The sequence below is a fragment of the Teleopsis dalmanni genome, chromosome 2 (genome assembly GCF_002237135.1).
Source record: "Teleopsis dalmanni isolate 2A chromosome 2, ASM223713v2, whole genome shotgun sequence".
In the NCBI taxonomy this organism is placed as follows: domain Eukaryota; kingdom Metazoa; phylum Arthropoda; class Insecta; order Diptera; family Diopsidae; genus Teleopsis; species Teleopsis dalmanni.
This window is the reverse complement of record NC_051847.1, coordinates 227,640,995-227,658,194: the sequence shown is the minus strand read 5'-3', so window position 1 is coordinate 227,658,194 and position 17,200 is coordinate 227,640,995. Positions and strand designations below refer to the sequence as shown.

Here is a 17,200-nt window from a genome sequence, read left to right as displayed (position 1 = left end):
CTAATGCACACTGCTCCTCCAAATATGAACTTTGTAAAAACATATTTTTAATGAATAAAGTCAGTCTTAAACAGAACTCGGTTTTTCAATCACTACATAGGAATCCGTGTTGAGACGGGTCTGATATGTTCAGGTGTGTGTGGTCATGTATATCACACTGCTCCAAAATGTTCAGGAGTAGAACAATTCAATATAAATATTTTAAATAATAAAATGATACATTTTATATGTGAAGACTGTGTGCAATACATACATAATGTAGACTTTGCTTTAAGAGAAATGCAAGAAAGTGTAACTAAAAATACGAACATTTTAAAAGAATACAAAAGCGAATTCAAGGAATCACTAAAAATTAATTAAAGTGAAATTAATTCTTTACTAAAAGCAATTGAATCTAAGTATTCCGACAGAGTCACCTCTCTTATGGCAGTACAAGAAAAATTTGAAAAAAAATTAGCTTCGTTTGAGCAAAAAATAATAGACTTGTCTGATAATTTGACTAAAAATGGCAACGAATAGGTGCTGAATTGGTAAAAACCATTAAAAATAATGAAATTCAAAGCGAAACGTACGCCGCGAAATTAAAGATAAAAAACAATCCAAATATTCCAATAACGCTAAAACCTAAAAATAAGCAATTAAGTGAAGCAACTAAAAATTATTTAAAAACTAAAATAAATCCATCAGAGCTTAATGTTAAAGTTTGTGGTGTTCATTCTAAACATGATGGAAGGGTAACAATAAAGTGTGTAACCTCAAAAGAGAGAGAAATTCTTGCAAAAGAAATTAAAAAGAAATTAGGTAAGAACTATGAAATTGAGACACCTGCTATGCGAAACCCTAAAATCCTTATTACCGGTATGAGCGAGCGTTTGGAAAATGATAAATTTCTCCAAGCAATAAGAAATCAAAACAATATGGAGATTAAATATATTAAAGTCTTGAAAATATTTGAGTCGTTCAAAAATAAAAACATCTTTAACGCGTTAGTTGAGTTAGATGGCATAGCTTTCAAGCAAGTTATGAGTGTTCGTAGACTTAATATTGGCTGGGAACGATGCATAGTGTACGAAAACTTGAATGTAATGCGATGCTACAAGTGCTGGGGTTTTAACCATAAAGCGTCTGTTTATAAGGAAAGTGAGCATGTATGTGCAAAATGCGGTGAAGCTGGCCACATATACAAAGAATGTAAAAGCAGCGTTCTAAGATGTGTATTTCTGTCAATGAACAATTATATTTTATACCGCCATGCTCCTATCATGGAGAGGAGAGGAGGCGGGGTGGCAATTTATTGCAAGTCTCATTTAAAAAGTAATTTGGTATGTATATCTGGTGAGTCCGACATTGAATTCGTTGATATAAGCATCAATGTTGGTTTTCAGAAAATATTGGTGAGGTGCGTGTATAATTCACACAAACGCTTTAGTTGCGATCCATTTTTTGATTCACTGCAACCCATTGCGCTTAATTTCGACTTCTTAGCAGTACTTGGTGATTTCAATAATGATCTTCTCTCAAACTGTGGTAATGTTTCCCGTTTAAATGATCTTATTGCCATGTCGGGCTTAAATATTGTCAATAGGACCATACCTACTAGATATGCCAATAATGTTAAGCCTAGTCTTCTGGACATAATTGCAGTTTCTGATATAAGCAAATTGTTGTTGTTTGAACAGATTTCATTTGTTTCAGATCATGACCTACTATTTATTACGCTTGACTTCAAGAAAACTAAAAAATCCATCTCAACTAGATTTTCTTTTTGGGATTATAAGTCAATTGATTCAGTGGGATTATTTTGTAAACTTAATTCAACTGAATGGAATGAATGTTGGTCTGGTATTTCAGTTGATCAAAAATTAGATGCATTTAATAAAAAATTGCTTAGCCTTCGTCATCGGTATGTACCTTTTCGTACTATTACCGTCAATAATGTTTCTTGCCCATGGTTTAGTACTACAATAAAACGTTTTATTAATTTAAGAAATAGAAAATATGCAGTTTGGAAAAAGTACCCTACGGAATATAACTGGATGAAGTTTAGAATTGCTAGAAATGTAGCTGCTAGAACTGTTTTTAAGGCTAAGTCAGATTACTATGAATCTAAGCTTGGTGGTACTAAATCTACTAAAACCCTTTGGAATAATATCAAAATGCTTGGGGTTACAAGAAAAAGTAAAAATATATGCAATATGGACCCAAATGCTCTAAATAACTTCTTTGTTTCTTCTGTAGAGGATAATGGTAGCTCTTCTTCAGTATTCTTTGATATGAATATTGTTGACGCTAATGGAGGCTTTAGTTTTTACTGCGTCAGTGAAGATATTGTTTTTAAGAATTTAATGAAAAATGAAATTCCTCTTAAATTCATAAAGCTTATTTTACCATTTATAATATCTCCATTAACTCATATTATAAACTATTGTATTACTACCTCTACATTTCCAGTGGCATGGAAACAAGCTAAAGTTATTCCAACTGAGAAAAAAGTTAATGCTTCATTAGTTTCTGACTATCGACCTATCAGTATTCTTTCTTCTCTTTCCAAAGTGTGTGAGGCTATAATGTCTGAACAGATTCGTAATCATCTAAACGTTTTTCATCTGCTATCTCCTTATCAATCTGGTTTCAGAAAAGGTCATAGTTGTGCGTCTGCCTTGCTGAAAGTCCTTGAAGATATTAGATTAAGTTATGATAGGGATTTGGTTACTTACTTATGTCTTCTAGATTTTTCAAAAGCATTTGATCGAGTTGATCACGCTTTGCTCTGTAAAAAGCTCATAAATAAGTTCCACTTCTCCAGTTTAGCTTCTAAATTTATTTTTAGTTATTTAACTGAGAGATCTCAGTCAGTAGTTATTGATAATAAATTTTCAAATTTTAAACTTCTGTTTTCTGGGGTTCCTCAAGGATCGATTCTTGGGCCATTGCTATTTTCGATCTATATTAATGACGTTTTCTCAGTATGTCAATTTTCGAGGCTACATGGATATGCTGATGATATACAAATGTATCATTCGTGTCGGAGTGATAATTTAAATGATATTGTCACAAAGATCAATATAGATTTAACATGCATACATCGCTGGGCGGTTGAAAACAATATGCTGCTAAATGCAGATAAAACCATCATATTGCCGCTTAGTAGGTCTGAATTAAACTTAGACGAATTACCATCGGTAGCTATTGGAAACTCAATTATTAAATATAGTGCATCAGTTAAATGTCTAGGATTTAATTTGAATTCAAAGCTATATGCCTCTGATCATATCAATCATGTCGTTAGGAAATCATTTATTTGCCTCAAATATTTGAATTTATCTGCTAAGTATACCCCTGTCCATGTCCGTGGCTTATTGGTCAGACAACTAATATTGCCTATAATTACTTATGCCGCGTTGGTGTACTGTAAACTTGACTACGAGTCCCTTGCTAAACTGAGAACTGTAGTAAACTGCTGTACTAAATACGTCTACGGCCTTAAACATTTTGATCATCTAACAGTTTATAGAAACGCTATACTGGGTTGTGACATTGAGCAGTATTTAAATATTCGAATCTGCCTATTTCTGTTTTAATTAAAAACTTCTAAATATCCTGAGTACCTTTATAATTGCTTGCAGCTGATGCGTTCCACAAGATCTCTTCTTTTCATAATTCCAAGATTTAATTTTGTTGCTATCACTAGGTTTTTCTTTATTCATTCGATCCGATTATGGAACGCTTTACCAAGTTCAACCCGAAATGCATGTAATTTAAGAGTTTTTAAAAAGTTATTGTTAACTGAACTTATTTAATATATTATTTTTATTTTAAATTAAATGTTAATTTTAGTTTAATTTTTATACTTCCTTATCATTATACATATAATAATATCCAATTTGAAGTTATAGCAAACTTATATTTTTTAACTCAGTTTTATTATTTGTTCTAATATTTGTAATTTTCAAAATAAATTGTACTTGAATAAATATCTTGTTAGCTTTTAAGTTAGTTTTTAAGATAGTGCAATAAAAAGCATGTACTTAATGCACTTAATATTATAAATAAAAAATAAAAAAAATAAAATATTATTATAAATAAAATAAATAACAAAGGTGGATTTTGTAGTCTTAGTTCAAGTCTTAAGATTGAATTAAATCATGCGTAAGTAATCAACTTTGCTGACTTATAGTACATTCACACTATCTCATTTAGGCGGTTTTGCTCATTATAATCACTAATGAGCATGATTTACCATACAAAAAGCTTTCATATAAATGTTCTGATTTACAATAAATCAGCTCATTTTAGACCAAAATTGTCGAATGCAACCCTTTAAAAAAAATTTCCCAGAAGGGAAATGACCAAAATTTGAAGTATCTGTCATATATTTTTAAATATAAAATGTAAACAAACAACAACTGTGCTGTAAACAAGTACACTGAGAAAGTAGTATTAAATATAATCTGTTTTTATTAATTGAAATGTAATTAATATATAACATGTATATAAATGATTTAATATATCAATGAAATATTTAATTTTTTAGTGAGATATATTCATTTATTTCAGATGGATTCATGTCAATGGCAAAAAGAAGTACGTACTAGTATTTAATAAAATTTTTTGTTTTCATGAATTAAATAGGCAATACAAATTTAAATAGTTGATTTTAGATTAATTTAATTAAATATTATTTTCAGACACAGAAAATGAAGAGAAAGAGAAATGCTTGGTCGGAAAGTGCCGAGAGGCACTTTTTGGAAATATGGGAGGAAAGACTGCCACAATTACGGGGCGCCCGACGGAACGCACATATTTTCAATGAGATGGCCACAGAACTTCAGAATAGGGGTTTTCTGGTCTCATCGTTAGAAGTGCAAACGAAGGTCCACAACTTTACACAAAGATTTAGGTAAGTATTTCATAAGTGAAATTGAAAATTACAATAATAATTTGTGCATTGAAACTGTTTTGTTTTTTATTATGTTATGTAATTTTATATAATAAAAAGAGATTTAAATGTAATTTTGTTAATTTTTTTATTTATTTTTATTAATTTGCTTGTTTGTTTATTTTAAATCAGGAAAGAACAGCAGTGTGTTGGAGTTTCGGGAGGGGCGCCATCCGACTGGAAGTACTTCCATATATTGAAAAGATTTTTAGGCAATTTGCTCATACATAACACTACAAATTTAGTGTTTGAAAGTATTGCAGGTGAGTTTTTACAAATTTGTTTAAGTTTTTCAAAATAATGAATGTGTTTATTTATCAGACCAGGCCCCGTCATCAAATGATACATCGTTGCTGTCGCCATGCTCTTCTCCACCGATAGATCCAATATCTACGTCGGAAGATTCTGAAACACCTGCAAAAAAAAATAAAGGCAATTTAAATGACACCCTTTTGGAAAAATTTCAGAATCTGATAGATGTAGAGAACCGTCACATCGAGCTGCAGGAACGCACAGACGCAAGGTTCCTGAATTTAATTGAAGAAAGCAATGTTGCTTTATCCCGTATCGCGTCATCAATGGAAAGAGGTTTTCCATATACTCGGCTCACTGGTTACGATGACTCCAGCGATGAATAGCGATAATTATTTATTAATAATATAACATAATTTATAATTATTGTTATCATTATACTATTATAATTTAGATTAAGTTGCATTTTTTTTTTTTATAAATATATAGGATAATTAAATTAAGTTATTTAGTGCTACAAAGTTAAAAATTAGGATTAGGTGAATTTCTAATAAAACTTACTAAAAAATGTAGCTAAACATCGTCTTATTTGTTCTGCATTTAGATCGCCGTCATTTAATACTGAAACTTCTTCTGGTTGTTGTCGTTCTGAAACCAGATGTTGTTTTTTCAGAGCTCGTACCCAACTTTTTTCCACTACATCATTTTTTTCATTTAAAAAGTTGTGAAGAACACAGCAGGATTGTATTATGCTGTTCACGTTTTCGATTTTGTTGTCAATGCCCTTCCCTATTCTGCGAAACCTTGCCTTAAGCTGCCCAAAAGCATTTTCAACCACTCTTCGACATTTAGATAATTGGTAGTTAAAAGTTTTTTGACCAATGCTAGCGTTTTCATCATAAGGGTATGGTTTCATAACTTTGGTGGAAAATCGAAATGCAGAATCACCTAGGATCAATACGGGTATTTTGACACCATTAATCACCCTACTTTTGTCTTCTAAAGCAATACAATTTTCTAACTGGCTCTTAAGTGATGAATTTTCAAAAATAAAAGAGTCATTGACTCTTCCAGGATACCCAACATTTATATAAAGAAAACGGTATCTGTAAATAAACAGTAAAATATATTTGCACGTTTATTGAAATTTCGTTGTTTATTTACTTATAAATTAATTACCTATAATCTACGAGGGCAAACAAAACAATCGAGTACCACCCTTTATAGTTATAGTAGTCAACAGCATTCTGAGATTCTGGTTTTATTTCAATGTGGCTTCCATCTTTAATGTTGTTTACAATTAATATGTTTCAGTAATAGTAAATTGAAAACTTACCCATTGCACCTAAACATTGTGGAAAACCAAGAACCTCAAATCCTCTGATGCACTCATTCACCTTGTCGCTTGTTAATGGAAATGCATTCATGTACAAGGGTGAAAGAATTTTCCACACCTCCTGGCAAAATAATTTCAGGCAAATGCACACGGTTGACTTGCCAACGCCAAACAGATTTGCTACGCTTCTGTATTCAGCAGACGACCCAAGACAATACAAGCCAATAGCAATTCTCTTTTCTAAAGAAATTGAAATTCGAAAGGTTGTATCTCTTTTCTGTAGTCCTTTTAATAATTCACATAACTCCTTAAAACATTCCAAACTCATGCGAAAATTTTCTTTGAAAAAATTTGGACCATTTTTCTGGCAATCCACTTCCCAGAATTTCTTTGTTCTTTTCTGAAAAAAAAATGTTAATTTTAAACTTTATTTAATAATCATTACTGGCGGCACTAACCAAAGTCCAGCACTTCCTCCGGTTCCTAGCAATTATTGTAGAAAGTATTGCTATTTGCTTTTTTCTTATTTCAAGTATATTTTTTCGGTGCATTGCACGACATTTACGATATTCAGAAATTGCTTTCTTTCTATTATTAATAATTTCACACACATTATATATTATGTTTTTTAAATTTTCTGCGTTTTCCATTTTAAAATATTTATTTTACACAATACCAAAATTTTTCTTTGTGTTTTATTTGTAAACAAAAGAAAGTTCTTTTATAGCTTTTTTGACATATAAAAGTTCTAAAAGCTGTATAAATGAGCTCATTATTATGTGAACGGTTCCTCATTTATATAAGTGAGCAAGTGCCTAAATGAGATAGTGCGAACCTGGTATTAGGTCGTGTGCGAGTTAGGCTAAGTTGCGTTCTAAATGAGGGAAATTGTAAGTTATGCCGATAATGTAGTGATGTGTCGATACGTGTTGATAAATGGCTAAATGTGTGCAGTGCAAAAAATCCCAAAAAATCTCCCATTTGGTTTAGCATCAACTTAGCCTAACTCGCACACGTCCTAAGTACATATCGAGACTATATCAGTTTTGAGACTTAAATTACGACCATAAATGCTGTGCAATTATTATTACAGTTTTATTGTAATATGTAATTTATTTCAAATGAAATTTTTAAATTATTCGAATTTTACATTAAAATGAATTTCAGTTAAATTATAGGTGAAGGAAGAAAAGGAGACGCTTCCAGTCTTTATACATTATACATATGTAATACTTAATAAAATTCACTAACAAAGTAATTACATTAGGTTATTAATTAATTGTCATTTCTGCTTTATCCACAATTCTTACTTGCTTCAGTATAAAGCTACCAAACAATTAAGGGCGTATGCGAGTTAGGCCAAGTTGATGCTAAACCAAATGGGAAATTTTTTGGGATTTTTTGCACTGCACACATTTAGCCATTAGCAATTCTAAATTGTGCCGGTAATGTAGTGATTTGTCGATACATTTGATAAATGGCTAAATGTGTGCAGTGCAAAAAAATCCCAAAAAATCTCCCATTTGGTTTAGAATCAACTTTGCCTAACTCGCACACGTCCTAAAGCAATTATCAAGATTATAGTAGTTATCTAGTTGTTTAATCACAGATTTCCCATACAAGAGATAATCTAATTTTGGTCGAGGTTAATAGAGATTAATTAATTGTTTTTAATAACGCAGATTAGAGTTGAAATAAGTGATATTTTCTGATTTACTAATTTCAGAGAACTAAGGTGGAGATTTCACATAACAAAAACTCTACGTTTAATAATAAAAAACAAATTTCATATTTTCAATTTTTATTTAAATAACTTAATTTGCAAATTAACAAAATTGTAAAAGTTTTTTCAAATATGTACAACATTAAAAGTTCAATTTATTTTTATCAAATTCAGAATTCATGGGGTATAACAACGCGTACTATTGGTGTTATGATTATGGTTCATTCTGATAATCAAGGATTGGTTTTGCCGCCACATATAGCGTGCATTCAAGCAATCATTGTACCATGTGGAATTACTGTTAACACGAAAGAAGATGAGTGCGAAAGGTATTCGTTGCGAAGGAGATTACCGTAATAATTACTCTCCAGGCTGGAAATTCAACCATTGGGAATTAAAAAGTGTTCCTATTCGTATTGAAGTCGGACCTAAAGATATGAAAGCAAATCAAATTGTAGCAGTACGCCGCGATTCAGGTGAAAAATTGATTTTAGCTTTGGATGATGTCGACTCAAAAATTCAGCAACTTCTTGAAACAATTCACGATAGCATGTTGGCGAAAGCACAATCAGATTTGGTTCAGCACACAAAAATAACAAAGAACTGGTCCGACTTTTGCATGTTTTTAGATAAGAAGAATATATTATTTTCTCCATTCTGTGGTGAAACGTCATGTGAAGATAAAATCAAAGCCGATAGCGCAAGGTAAGTATCCAGCTAAAGGATACATAGAATGGCCAGCAAAAATAACGCAATATAAAAATAATAAGTATAACGAGTACTTCTATGGCACAGGAGATACTGCAACATAGGCATAAAAAACCTATTTAGGTATAATGAATTCAAAGAAAAATTCTCCACTGAGAAGAATTTAGAGTACGAAAATTTCCGCGAAGCGATGGAACAAATCAAAGCCGCATTAAAGGATGAAGATTCTGCTGCAATTGATTTGCCCAGTGTTGATATTCAAGACAAAGCTACCAAAGAGCCAGAAGTAAAAGTATTACTTGCACTTAAAACGGAACGGAACGCGCACACCTCCATAGTCAAATAAAATTTGATTTTAAAAAAAACTAAAAGAAATTATCCATTTGAAAAATAAAATGAAAAAATACAACTCTGTTGCAAATTTTTTATCTATACAATTGTAACTGTAAATCAACTCATATCAGGAAAAAGAAAGCAACAGCGGCATTTCTAAATCTTTTTTATATAAAACAATTTTTAATTAAAAGTTTGTATTTTAAATATTAAAATGAACAAAGAAAAGGAGCAGTTCAAGATTGGTGATTTGGTGTTCGCGAAACTTAAAGGCTACATAGAATGGCCAGCAAAAATAACACAATATAAAAATAAAAAGTATAACGTGTACTTCTATGGCACAGGAGATACTGCAACATAGGCATAAAAAACCTATTTAGGTATAATGAATTCAAAGAAAAATTCTCCACTGAGAAGAATTTAGAGTACGAAAATTTCCGCGAAGCGATGGAACAAATCGAAGCCGTATTAAAGGATGAAGATTCTGCTGCAATTGATTTAAAACGGATTATAAAAATCTTACTGGTCAAGATTGGAAAATTGGCGCTACAGCACCTCAGCAAACCGATGTCACAGCGGAAGTAATAAAAATTGATCTAACCAGTGAATCAAATAATTCAGAGTAAGAAAGCATTTTAGAAAAAATCCAAAGTCAGGATAACAAAATCCGTGAATTAAAATCGCAGAAAGCTCCTAAATCATCTATAGAACCAGAAGTTCAAATTTTACTTCAACTAAAGTCTTCGTATAAAACACTAACAGGTAAAGATTGGACACCTGAAGCAAAAATGGACAGAACTAAAGCAGCAACTACACCTAACATATCTTCGGCAACCGAGAAAGAACTACTTACGAAAGAAATAAACGAGCAAGGCGAGAAAGTGCGTACAGCTAAAACCAAAAACGCATCAAAGGACGTAATTGACACTGAAGTTAAGAAGTTATTAGCGCTTAAAGCTAAATACAAAGAAGTTACTGGCACAGATTTCCCCGTAGCTGGACGTGGAAGTAGCAGTTCTGCAAAGAAATCCACTGAAAAAGCTACTAAGATCTAAAAAACTGAATTGAAAAATGCCTCGAAAACGGAAACACCAACTGGCGCTGTTAAGAAACAAACTTGTTTAGGCCTTGAGGTATAATGAATTCAAAGAAAAATTCTCCACTGAGAAGAATTTAGAGTACGAAAATTTCCGCGAAGCGATGGAACAAATCAAAGCCGCATTAAAGGATGAAGATTCTGCTGCAATTGATTTGCCCAGTATTGATATTCAAGACAAAGCTACCATAGAGCCGGAAGTAAAAGTATTACTTGCACTTAAAACGAAACGGAACGCGCACACTTCCATAGTCAAATAAAATTTGATTTTAAAAAAAAACTAGAAGAAATTATCCATTTGAAAAATAAAATGAAAAAATACAACTCTGTTGCAAATTTTTTATCTATACAATTGTAACTATAAATCAACTCATATCAGGAAAAAGAAAGCAACAGCGGCATTTCTAAATCTTTTTTATATAAAACAATTTTTAATTAAAAGTTTGTATTTTAAATATTAAAATGAACAAAGAAAAGGAGCAGTTCAAGATTGGTGATTTGGTGTTCGCGAAACTTAAAGGCTACATAGAATGGCCAGCAAAAATAACACAATATAAAAATAAAAAGTATAACGTGTACTTCTATGGCACAGGAGATACTGCAACATAGGCATAAAAAACCTATTTAGGTATAATGAATTCAAAGAAAAATTATCCACTGAGAAGAATTTAGAGTACGAAAATTTCCGCGAAGCGATGGAACAAATCGAAGCCGTATTAAAGGATGAAGATTCTGCTGCAATTGATTTAAAACGGATTATAAAAATCTTACTGGTCAAGATTGGAAAATTGGCGCTACAGCACCTCAGCAAACCGATGTCACAGCGGAAGTAATAAAAATTGATCTAACCAGTGAATCAAATAATTCAGAGTAAGAAAGCATTTTAGAAAAAATCCAAAGTCAGGATAACAAAATCCGTGAATTAAAATCGCAGAAAGCTCCTAAATCATCTATAGAACCAGAAGTTCAAATTTTACTTCAACTAAAGTCTTCGTATAAAACACTAACAGGTAAAGATTGGACACCTGAAGCAAAAATGGACAGAACTAAAGCAGCAACTACACCTAACATATCTTCGGCAACCGAGAAAGAACTACTTACGAAAGAAATAAACGAGCAAGGCGAGAAAGTGCGTACAGCTAAAACCAAAAACGCATCAAAGGACGTAATTGACACTGAAGTTAAGAAGTTATTAGCGCTACCATAGAGCCGGAAGTAAAAGTATTACTTGCACTTAAAACGAAACGGAACGCGCACACCTCCATAGTCAAATAAAATTTGATTTTAAAAAAAAACTAGAAGAAATTATCCATTTGAAAAATAAAATGAAAAAATACAACTCTGTTGCAAATTTTTTATCTATACAATTGTAACTGTAAATCAACTCATATCAGGAAAAAGAAAGCAACAGCGGCATTTCTAAATCTTTTTTATATAAAACAATTTTTAATTAAAAGTTTGTATTTTAAATATTAAAATGAACAAAGAAAAGGAGCAGTTCAAGATTGGTGATTTGGTGTTCGCGAAACTTAAAGGCTACATAGAATGGCCAGCAAAAATAACACAATATAAAAATAAAAAGTATAACGTGTACTTCTATGGCACAGGAGATACTGCAACATAGGCATAAAAAACCTATTTAGGTATAATGAATTCAAAGAAAAATTATCCACTGAGAAGAATTTAGAGTACGAAAATTTCCGCGAAGCGATGGAACAAATCGAAGCCGTATTAAAGGATGAAGATTCTGCTGCAATTGATTTAAAACGGATTATAAAAATCTTACTGGTCAAGATTGGAAAATTGGCGCTACAGCACCTCAGCAAACCGATGTCACAGCGGAAGTAATAAAAATTGATCTAACCAGTGAATCAAATAATTCAGAGTAAGAAAGCATTTTAGAAAAAATCCAAAGTCAGGATAACAAAATCCGTGAATTAAAATCGCAGAAAGCTCCTAAATCATCTATAGAACCAGAAGTTCAAATTTTACTTCAACTAAAGTCTTCGTATAAAACACTAACAGGTAAAGATTGGACACCTGAAGCAAAAATGGACAGAACTAAAGCAGCAACTACACCTAACATATCTTCGGCAACCGAGAAAGAACTACTTACGAAAGAAATAAACGAGCAAGGCGAGAAAGTGCGTACAGCTAAAACCAAAAACGCATCAAAGGACGTAATTGACACTGAAGTTAAGAAGTTATTAGCGCTACCATAGAGCCGGAAGTAAAAGTATTACTTGCACTTAAAACGAAACGGAACGCGCACACCTCCATAGTCAAATAAAATTTGATTTTAAAAAAAAACTAGAAGAAATTATCCATTTGAAAAATAAAATGAAAAAATACAACTCTGTTGCAAATTTTTTATCTATACAATTGTAACTGTAAATCAACTCATATCAGGAAAAAGAAAGCAACAGCGGCATTTCTAAATCTTTTTTATATAAAACAATTTTTAATTAAAAGTTTGTATTTTAAATATTAAAATGAACAAAGAAAAGGAGCAGTTCAAGATTGGTGATTTGGTGTTCGCGAAACTTAAAGGCTACATAGAATGGCCAGCAAAAATAACACAATATAAAAATAAAAAGTATAACGTGTACTTCTATGGCACAGGAGATACTGCAACATAGGCATAAAAAACCTATTTGAGGTATAATGAATTCAAAGAAAAATTCTCCACTGAGAAGAATTTAGAGAACGAAAATTTCCGCGAAGCGATGGAACAAATCGAAGCCGTATTAAAGGATGAAGATTCTGCTGCAATTGATTTAAAACGGATTATAAAAATCTTACTGGTCAAGATTGGAAAATTGGCGCTACAGCACCTCAGCAAACCGATGTCACAGCGGAAGTAATAAAAATTGATCTAACCAGTGAATCAAATAATTCAGAGTAAGAAAGCATTTTAGAAAAAATCCAAAGTCAGGATAACAAAATCCGTGAATTAAAATCGCAGAAAGCTCCTAAATCATCTATAGAACCAGAAGTTCAAATTTTACTTCAACTAAAGTCTTCGTATAAAACACTAACAGGTAAAGATTGGACACCTGAAGCAAAAATGGACAGAACTAAAGCAGCAACTACACCTAACATATCTTCGGCAACCGAGAAAGAACTACTTACGAAAGAAATAAACGAGCAAGGCGAGAAAGTGCGTACAGCTAAAACCAAAAACGCATCAAAGGACGTAATTGACACTGAAGTTAAGAAGTTATTAGCGCTACCATAGAGCCGGAAGTAAAAGTATTACTTGCACTTAAAACGAAACGGAACGCGCACACCTCCATAGTCAAATAAAATTTGATTTTAAAAAAAAACTAGAAGAAATTATCCATTTGAAAAATAAAATGAAAAAATACAACTCTGTTGCAAATTTTTTATCTATACAATTGTAACTGTAAATCAACTCATATCAGGAAAAAGAAAGCAACAGCGGCATTTCTAAATCTTTTTTATATAAAACAATTTTTAATTAAAAGTTTGTATTTTAAATATTAAAATGAACAAAGAAAAGGAGCAGTTCAAGATTGGTGATTTGGTGTTCGCGAAACTTAAAGGCTACATAGAATGGCCAGCAAAAATAACACAATATAAAAATAAAAAGTATAACGTGTACTTCTATGGCACAGGAGATACTGCAACATAGGCATAAAAAACCTATTTAGGTATAATGAATTCAAAGAAAAATTATCCACTGAGAAGAATTTAGAGTACGAAAATTTCCGCGAAGCGATGGAACAAATCGAAGCCGTATTAAAGGATGAAGATTCTGCTGCAATTGATTTAAAACGGATTATAAAAATCTTACTGGTCAAGATTGGAAAATTGGCGCTACAGCACCTCAGCAAACCGATGTCACAGCGGAAGTAATAAAAATTGATCTAACCAGTGAATCAAATAATTCAGAGTAAGAAAGCATTTTAGAAAAAATCCAAAGTCAGGATAACAAAATCCGTGAATTAAAATCGCAGAAAGCTCCTAAATCATCTATAGAACCAGAAGTTCAAATTTTACTTCAACTAAAGTCTTCGTATAAAACACTAACAGGTAAAGATTGGACACCTGAAGCAAAAATGGACAGAACTAAAGCAGCAACTACACCTAACATATCTTCGGCAACCGAGAAAGAACTACTTACGAAAGAAATAAACGAGCAAGGCGAGAAAGTGCGTACAGCTAAAACCAAAAACGCATCAAAGGACGTAATTGACACTGAAGTTAAGAAGTTATTAGCGCTACCATAGAGCCGGAAGTAAAAGTATTACTTGCACTTAAAACGAAACGGAACGCGCACACCTCCATAGTCAAATAAAATTTGATTTTAAAAAAAAACTAGAAGAAATTATCCATTTGAAAAATAAAATGAAAAAATACAACTCTGTTGCAAATTTTTTATCTATACAATTGTAACTGTAAATCAACTCATATCAGGAAAAAGAAAGCAACAGCGGCATTTCTAAATCTTTTTTATATAAAACAATTTTTAATTAAAAGTTTGTATTTTAAATATTAAAATGAACAAAGAAAAGGAGCAGTTCAAGATTGGTGATTTGGTGTTCGCGAAACTTAAAGGCTACATAGAATGGCCAGCAAAAATAACACAATATAAAAATAAAAAGTATAACGTGTACTTCTATGGCACAGGAGATACTGCAACATAGGCATAAAAAACCTATTTAGGTATAATGAATTCAAAGAAAAATTATCCACTGAGAAGAATTTAGAGTACGAAAATTTCCGCGAAGCGATGGAACAAATCGAAGCCGTATTAAAGGATGAAGATTCTGCTGCAATTGATTTAAAACGGATTATAAAAATCTTACTGGTCAAGATTGGAAAATTGGCGCTACAGCACCTCAGCAAACCGATGTCACAGCGGAAGTAATAAAAATTGATCTAACCAGTGAATCAAATAATTCAGAGTAAGAAAGCATTTTAGAAAAAATCCAAAGTCAGGATAACAAAATCCGTGAATTAAAATCGCAGAAAGCTCCTAAATCATCTATAGAACCAGAAGTTCAAATTTTACTTCAACTAAAGTCTTCGTATAAAACACTAACAGGTAAAGATTGGACACCTGAAGCAAAAATGGACAGAACTAAAGCAGCAACTACACCTAACATATCTTCGGCAACCGAGAAAGAACTACTTACGAAAGAAATAAACGAGCAAGGCGAGAAAGTGCGTACAGCTAAAACCAAAAACGCATCAAAGGACGTAATTGACACTGAAGTTAAGAAGTTATTAGCGCTACCATAGAGCCGGAAGTAAAAGTATTACTTGCACTTAAAACGAAACGGAACGCGCACACCTCCATAGTCAAATAAAATTTGATTTTAAAAAAAAACTAGAAGAAATTATCCATTTGAAAAATAAAATGAAAAAATACAACTCTGTTGCAAATTTTTTATCTATACAATTGTAACTGTAAATCAACTCATATCAGGAAAAAGAAAGCAACAGCGGCATTTCTAAATCTTTTTTATATAAAACAATTTTTAATTAAAAGTTTGTATTTTAAATATTAAAATGAACAAAGAAAAGGAGCAGTTCAAGATTGGTGATTTGGTGTTCGCGAAACTTAAAGGCTACATAGAATGGCCAGCAAAAATAACACAATATAAAAATAAAAAGTATAACGTGTACTTCTATGGCACAGGAGATACTGCAACATAGGCATAAAAAACCTATTTAGGTATAATGAATTCAAAGAAAAATTATCCACTGAGAAGAATTTAGAGTACGAAAATTTCCGCGAAGCGATGGAACAAATCGAAGCCGTATTAAAGGATGAAGATTCTGCTGCAATTGATTTAAAACGGATTATAAAAATCTTACTGGTCAAGATTGGAAAATTGGCGCTACAGCACCTCAGCAAACCGATGTCACAGCGGAAGTAATAAAAATTGATCTAACCAGTGAATCAAATAATTCAGAGTAAGAAAGCATTTTAGAAAAAATCCAAAGTCAGGATAACAAAATCCGTGAATTAAAATCGCAGAAAGCTCCTAAATCATCTATAGAACCAGAAGTTCAAATTTTACTTCAACTAAAGTCTTCGTATAAAACACTAACAGGTAAAGATTGGACACCTGAAGCAAAAATGGACAGAACTAAAGCAGCAACTACACCTAACATATCTTCGGCAACCGAGAAAGAACTACTTACGAAAGAAATAAACGAGCAAGGCGAGAAAGTGCGTACAGCTAAAACCAAAAACGCATCAAAGGACGTAATTGACACTGAAGTTAAGAAGTTATTAGCGCTTAAAGCTAAATACAAAGAAGTTACTGGCACAGATTTCCCCGTAGCTGGACGTGGAAGTAGCAGTTCTGCAAAGAAATCCACTGAAAAAGCTACTAAGATCTAAAAAACTGAATTGAAAAATGCCTCGAAAACGGAAACACCAACTGGCGCTGTTAAGAAACAAACTTGTTTAGGCCTTGAGGTATAATGAATTCAAAGAAAAATTCTCCACTGAGAAGAATTTAGAGTACGAAAATTTCCGCGAAGCGATGGAACAAATCAAAGCCGCATTAAAGGATGAAGATTCTGCTGCAATTGATTTGCCCAGTGTTGATATTCAAGACAAAGCTACCATAGAGCCGGAAGTAAAAGTATTACTTGCACTTAAAACGAAACGGAACGCGCACACTTCCATAGTCAAATAAAATTTGATTTTAAAAAAAAACTAGAAGAAATTATCCATTTGAAAAATAAAATGAAAAAATACAACTCTGTTGCAAATTTTTTATCTATACAATTGTAACTATAAATCAACTCATATCAGGAAAAAGAAAGCAA

General features: G+C 32.1%; 4 protein-coding genes across 4 annotated transcripts; 3 read left to right on the top strand and 1 right to left on the bottom strand.

The window, feature by feature from the left end:
• Positions 1-5,860: 5,860 nt before the first annotated feature.
• On the bottom strand, positions 5,861-6,720 carry LOC119676870 (protein ANTAGONIST OF LIKE HETEROCHROMATIN PROTEIN 1-like). Its single transcript, XM_038088129.1, has 4 exons — positions 6,528-6,720; positions 6,371-6,473; positions 5,945-6,297; positions 5,861-5,877 (listed from the first exon to the last, which is right to left on the bottom strand). Exons 1-4 carry the CDS (start codon positions 6,616-6,618, stop codon positions 5,861-5,863), a joined length of 564 nt encoding a protein of 187 aa, XP_037944057.1. The 5' UTR covers positions 6,619-6,720.
• Positions 6,721-8,566: 1,846 nt separating this feature from the next.
• On the top strand, positions 8,567-9,304 carry LOC119676869 (bifunctional glutamate/proline--tRNA ligase-like). Its single transcript, XM_038088128.1, has 2 exons — positions 8,567-8,955; positions 9,082-9,304. Exons 1-2 carry the CDS (start codon positions 8,567-8,569, stop codon positions 9,302-9,304), a joined length of 612 nt encoding a protein of 203 aa, XP_037944056.1.
• A 201-nt stretch (positions 9,305-9,505) lies between these two features.
• On the top strand, positions 9,506-10,346 carry LOC119676868 (bifunctional glutamate/proline--tRNA ligase-like). Its single transcript, XM_038088127.1, has 3 exons — positions 9,506-9,609; positions 9,672-9,872; positions 9,944-10,346. The coding sequence occupies exons 1-3, from the start codon at positions 9,506-9,508 to the stop codon at positions 10,344-10,346; spliced, it is 708 nt and encodes a 235-aa protein (XP_037944055.1).
• Positions 10,347-15,925: 5,579 nt separating this feature from the next.
• LOC119676867 (bifunctional glutamate/proline--tRNA ligase-like) lies at positions 15,926-16,766 on the top strand. The gene is made up of 3 exons (XM_038088126.1): positions 15,926-16,029; positions 16,092-16,292; positions 16,364-16,766. The coding sequence occupies exons 1-3, from the start codon at positions 15,926-15,928 to the stop codon at positions 16,764-16,766; spliced, it is 708 nt and encodes a 235-aa protein (XP_037944054.1).
• Positions 16,767-17,200: the final 434 nt, after the last annotated feature.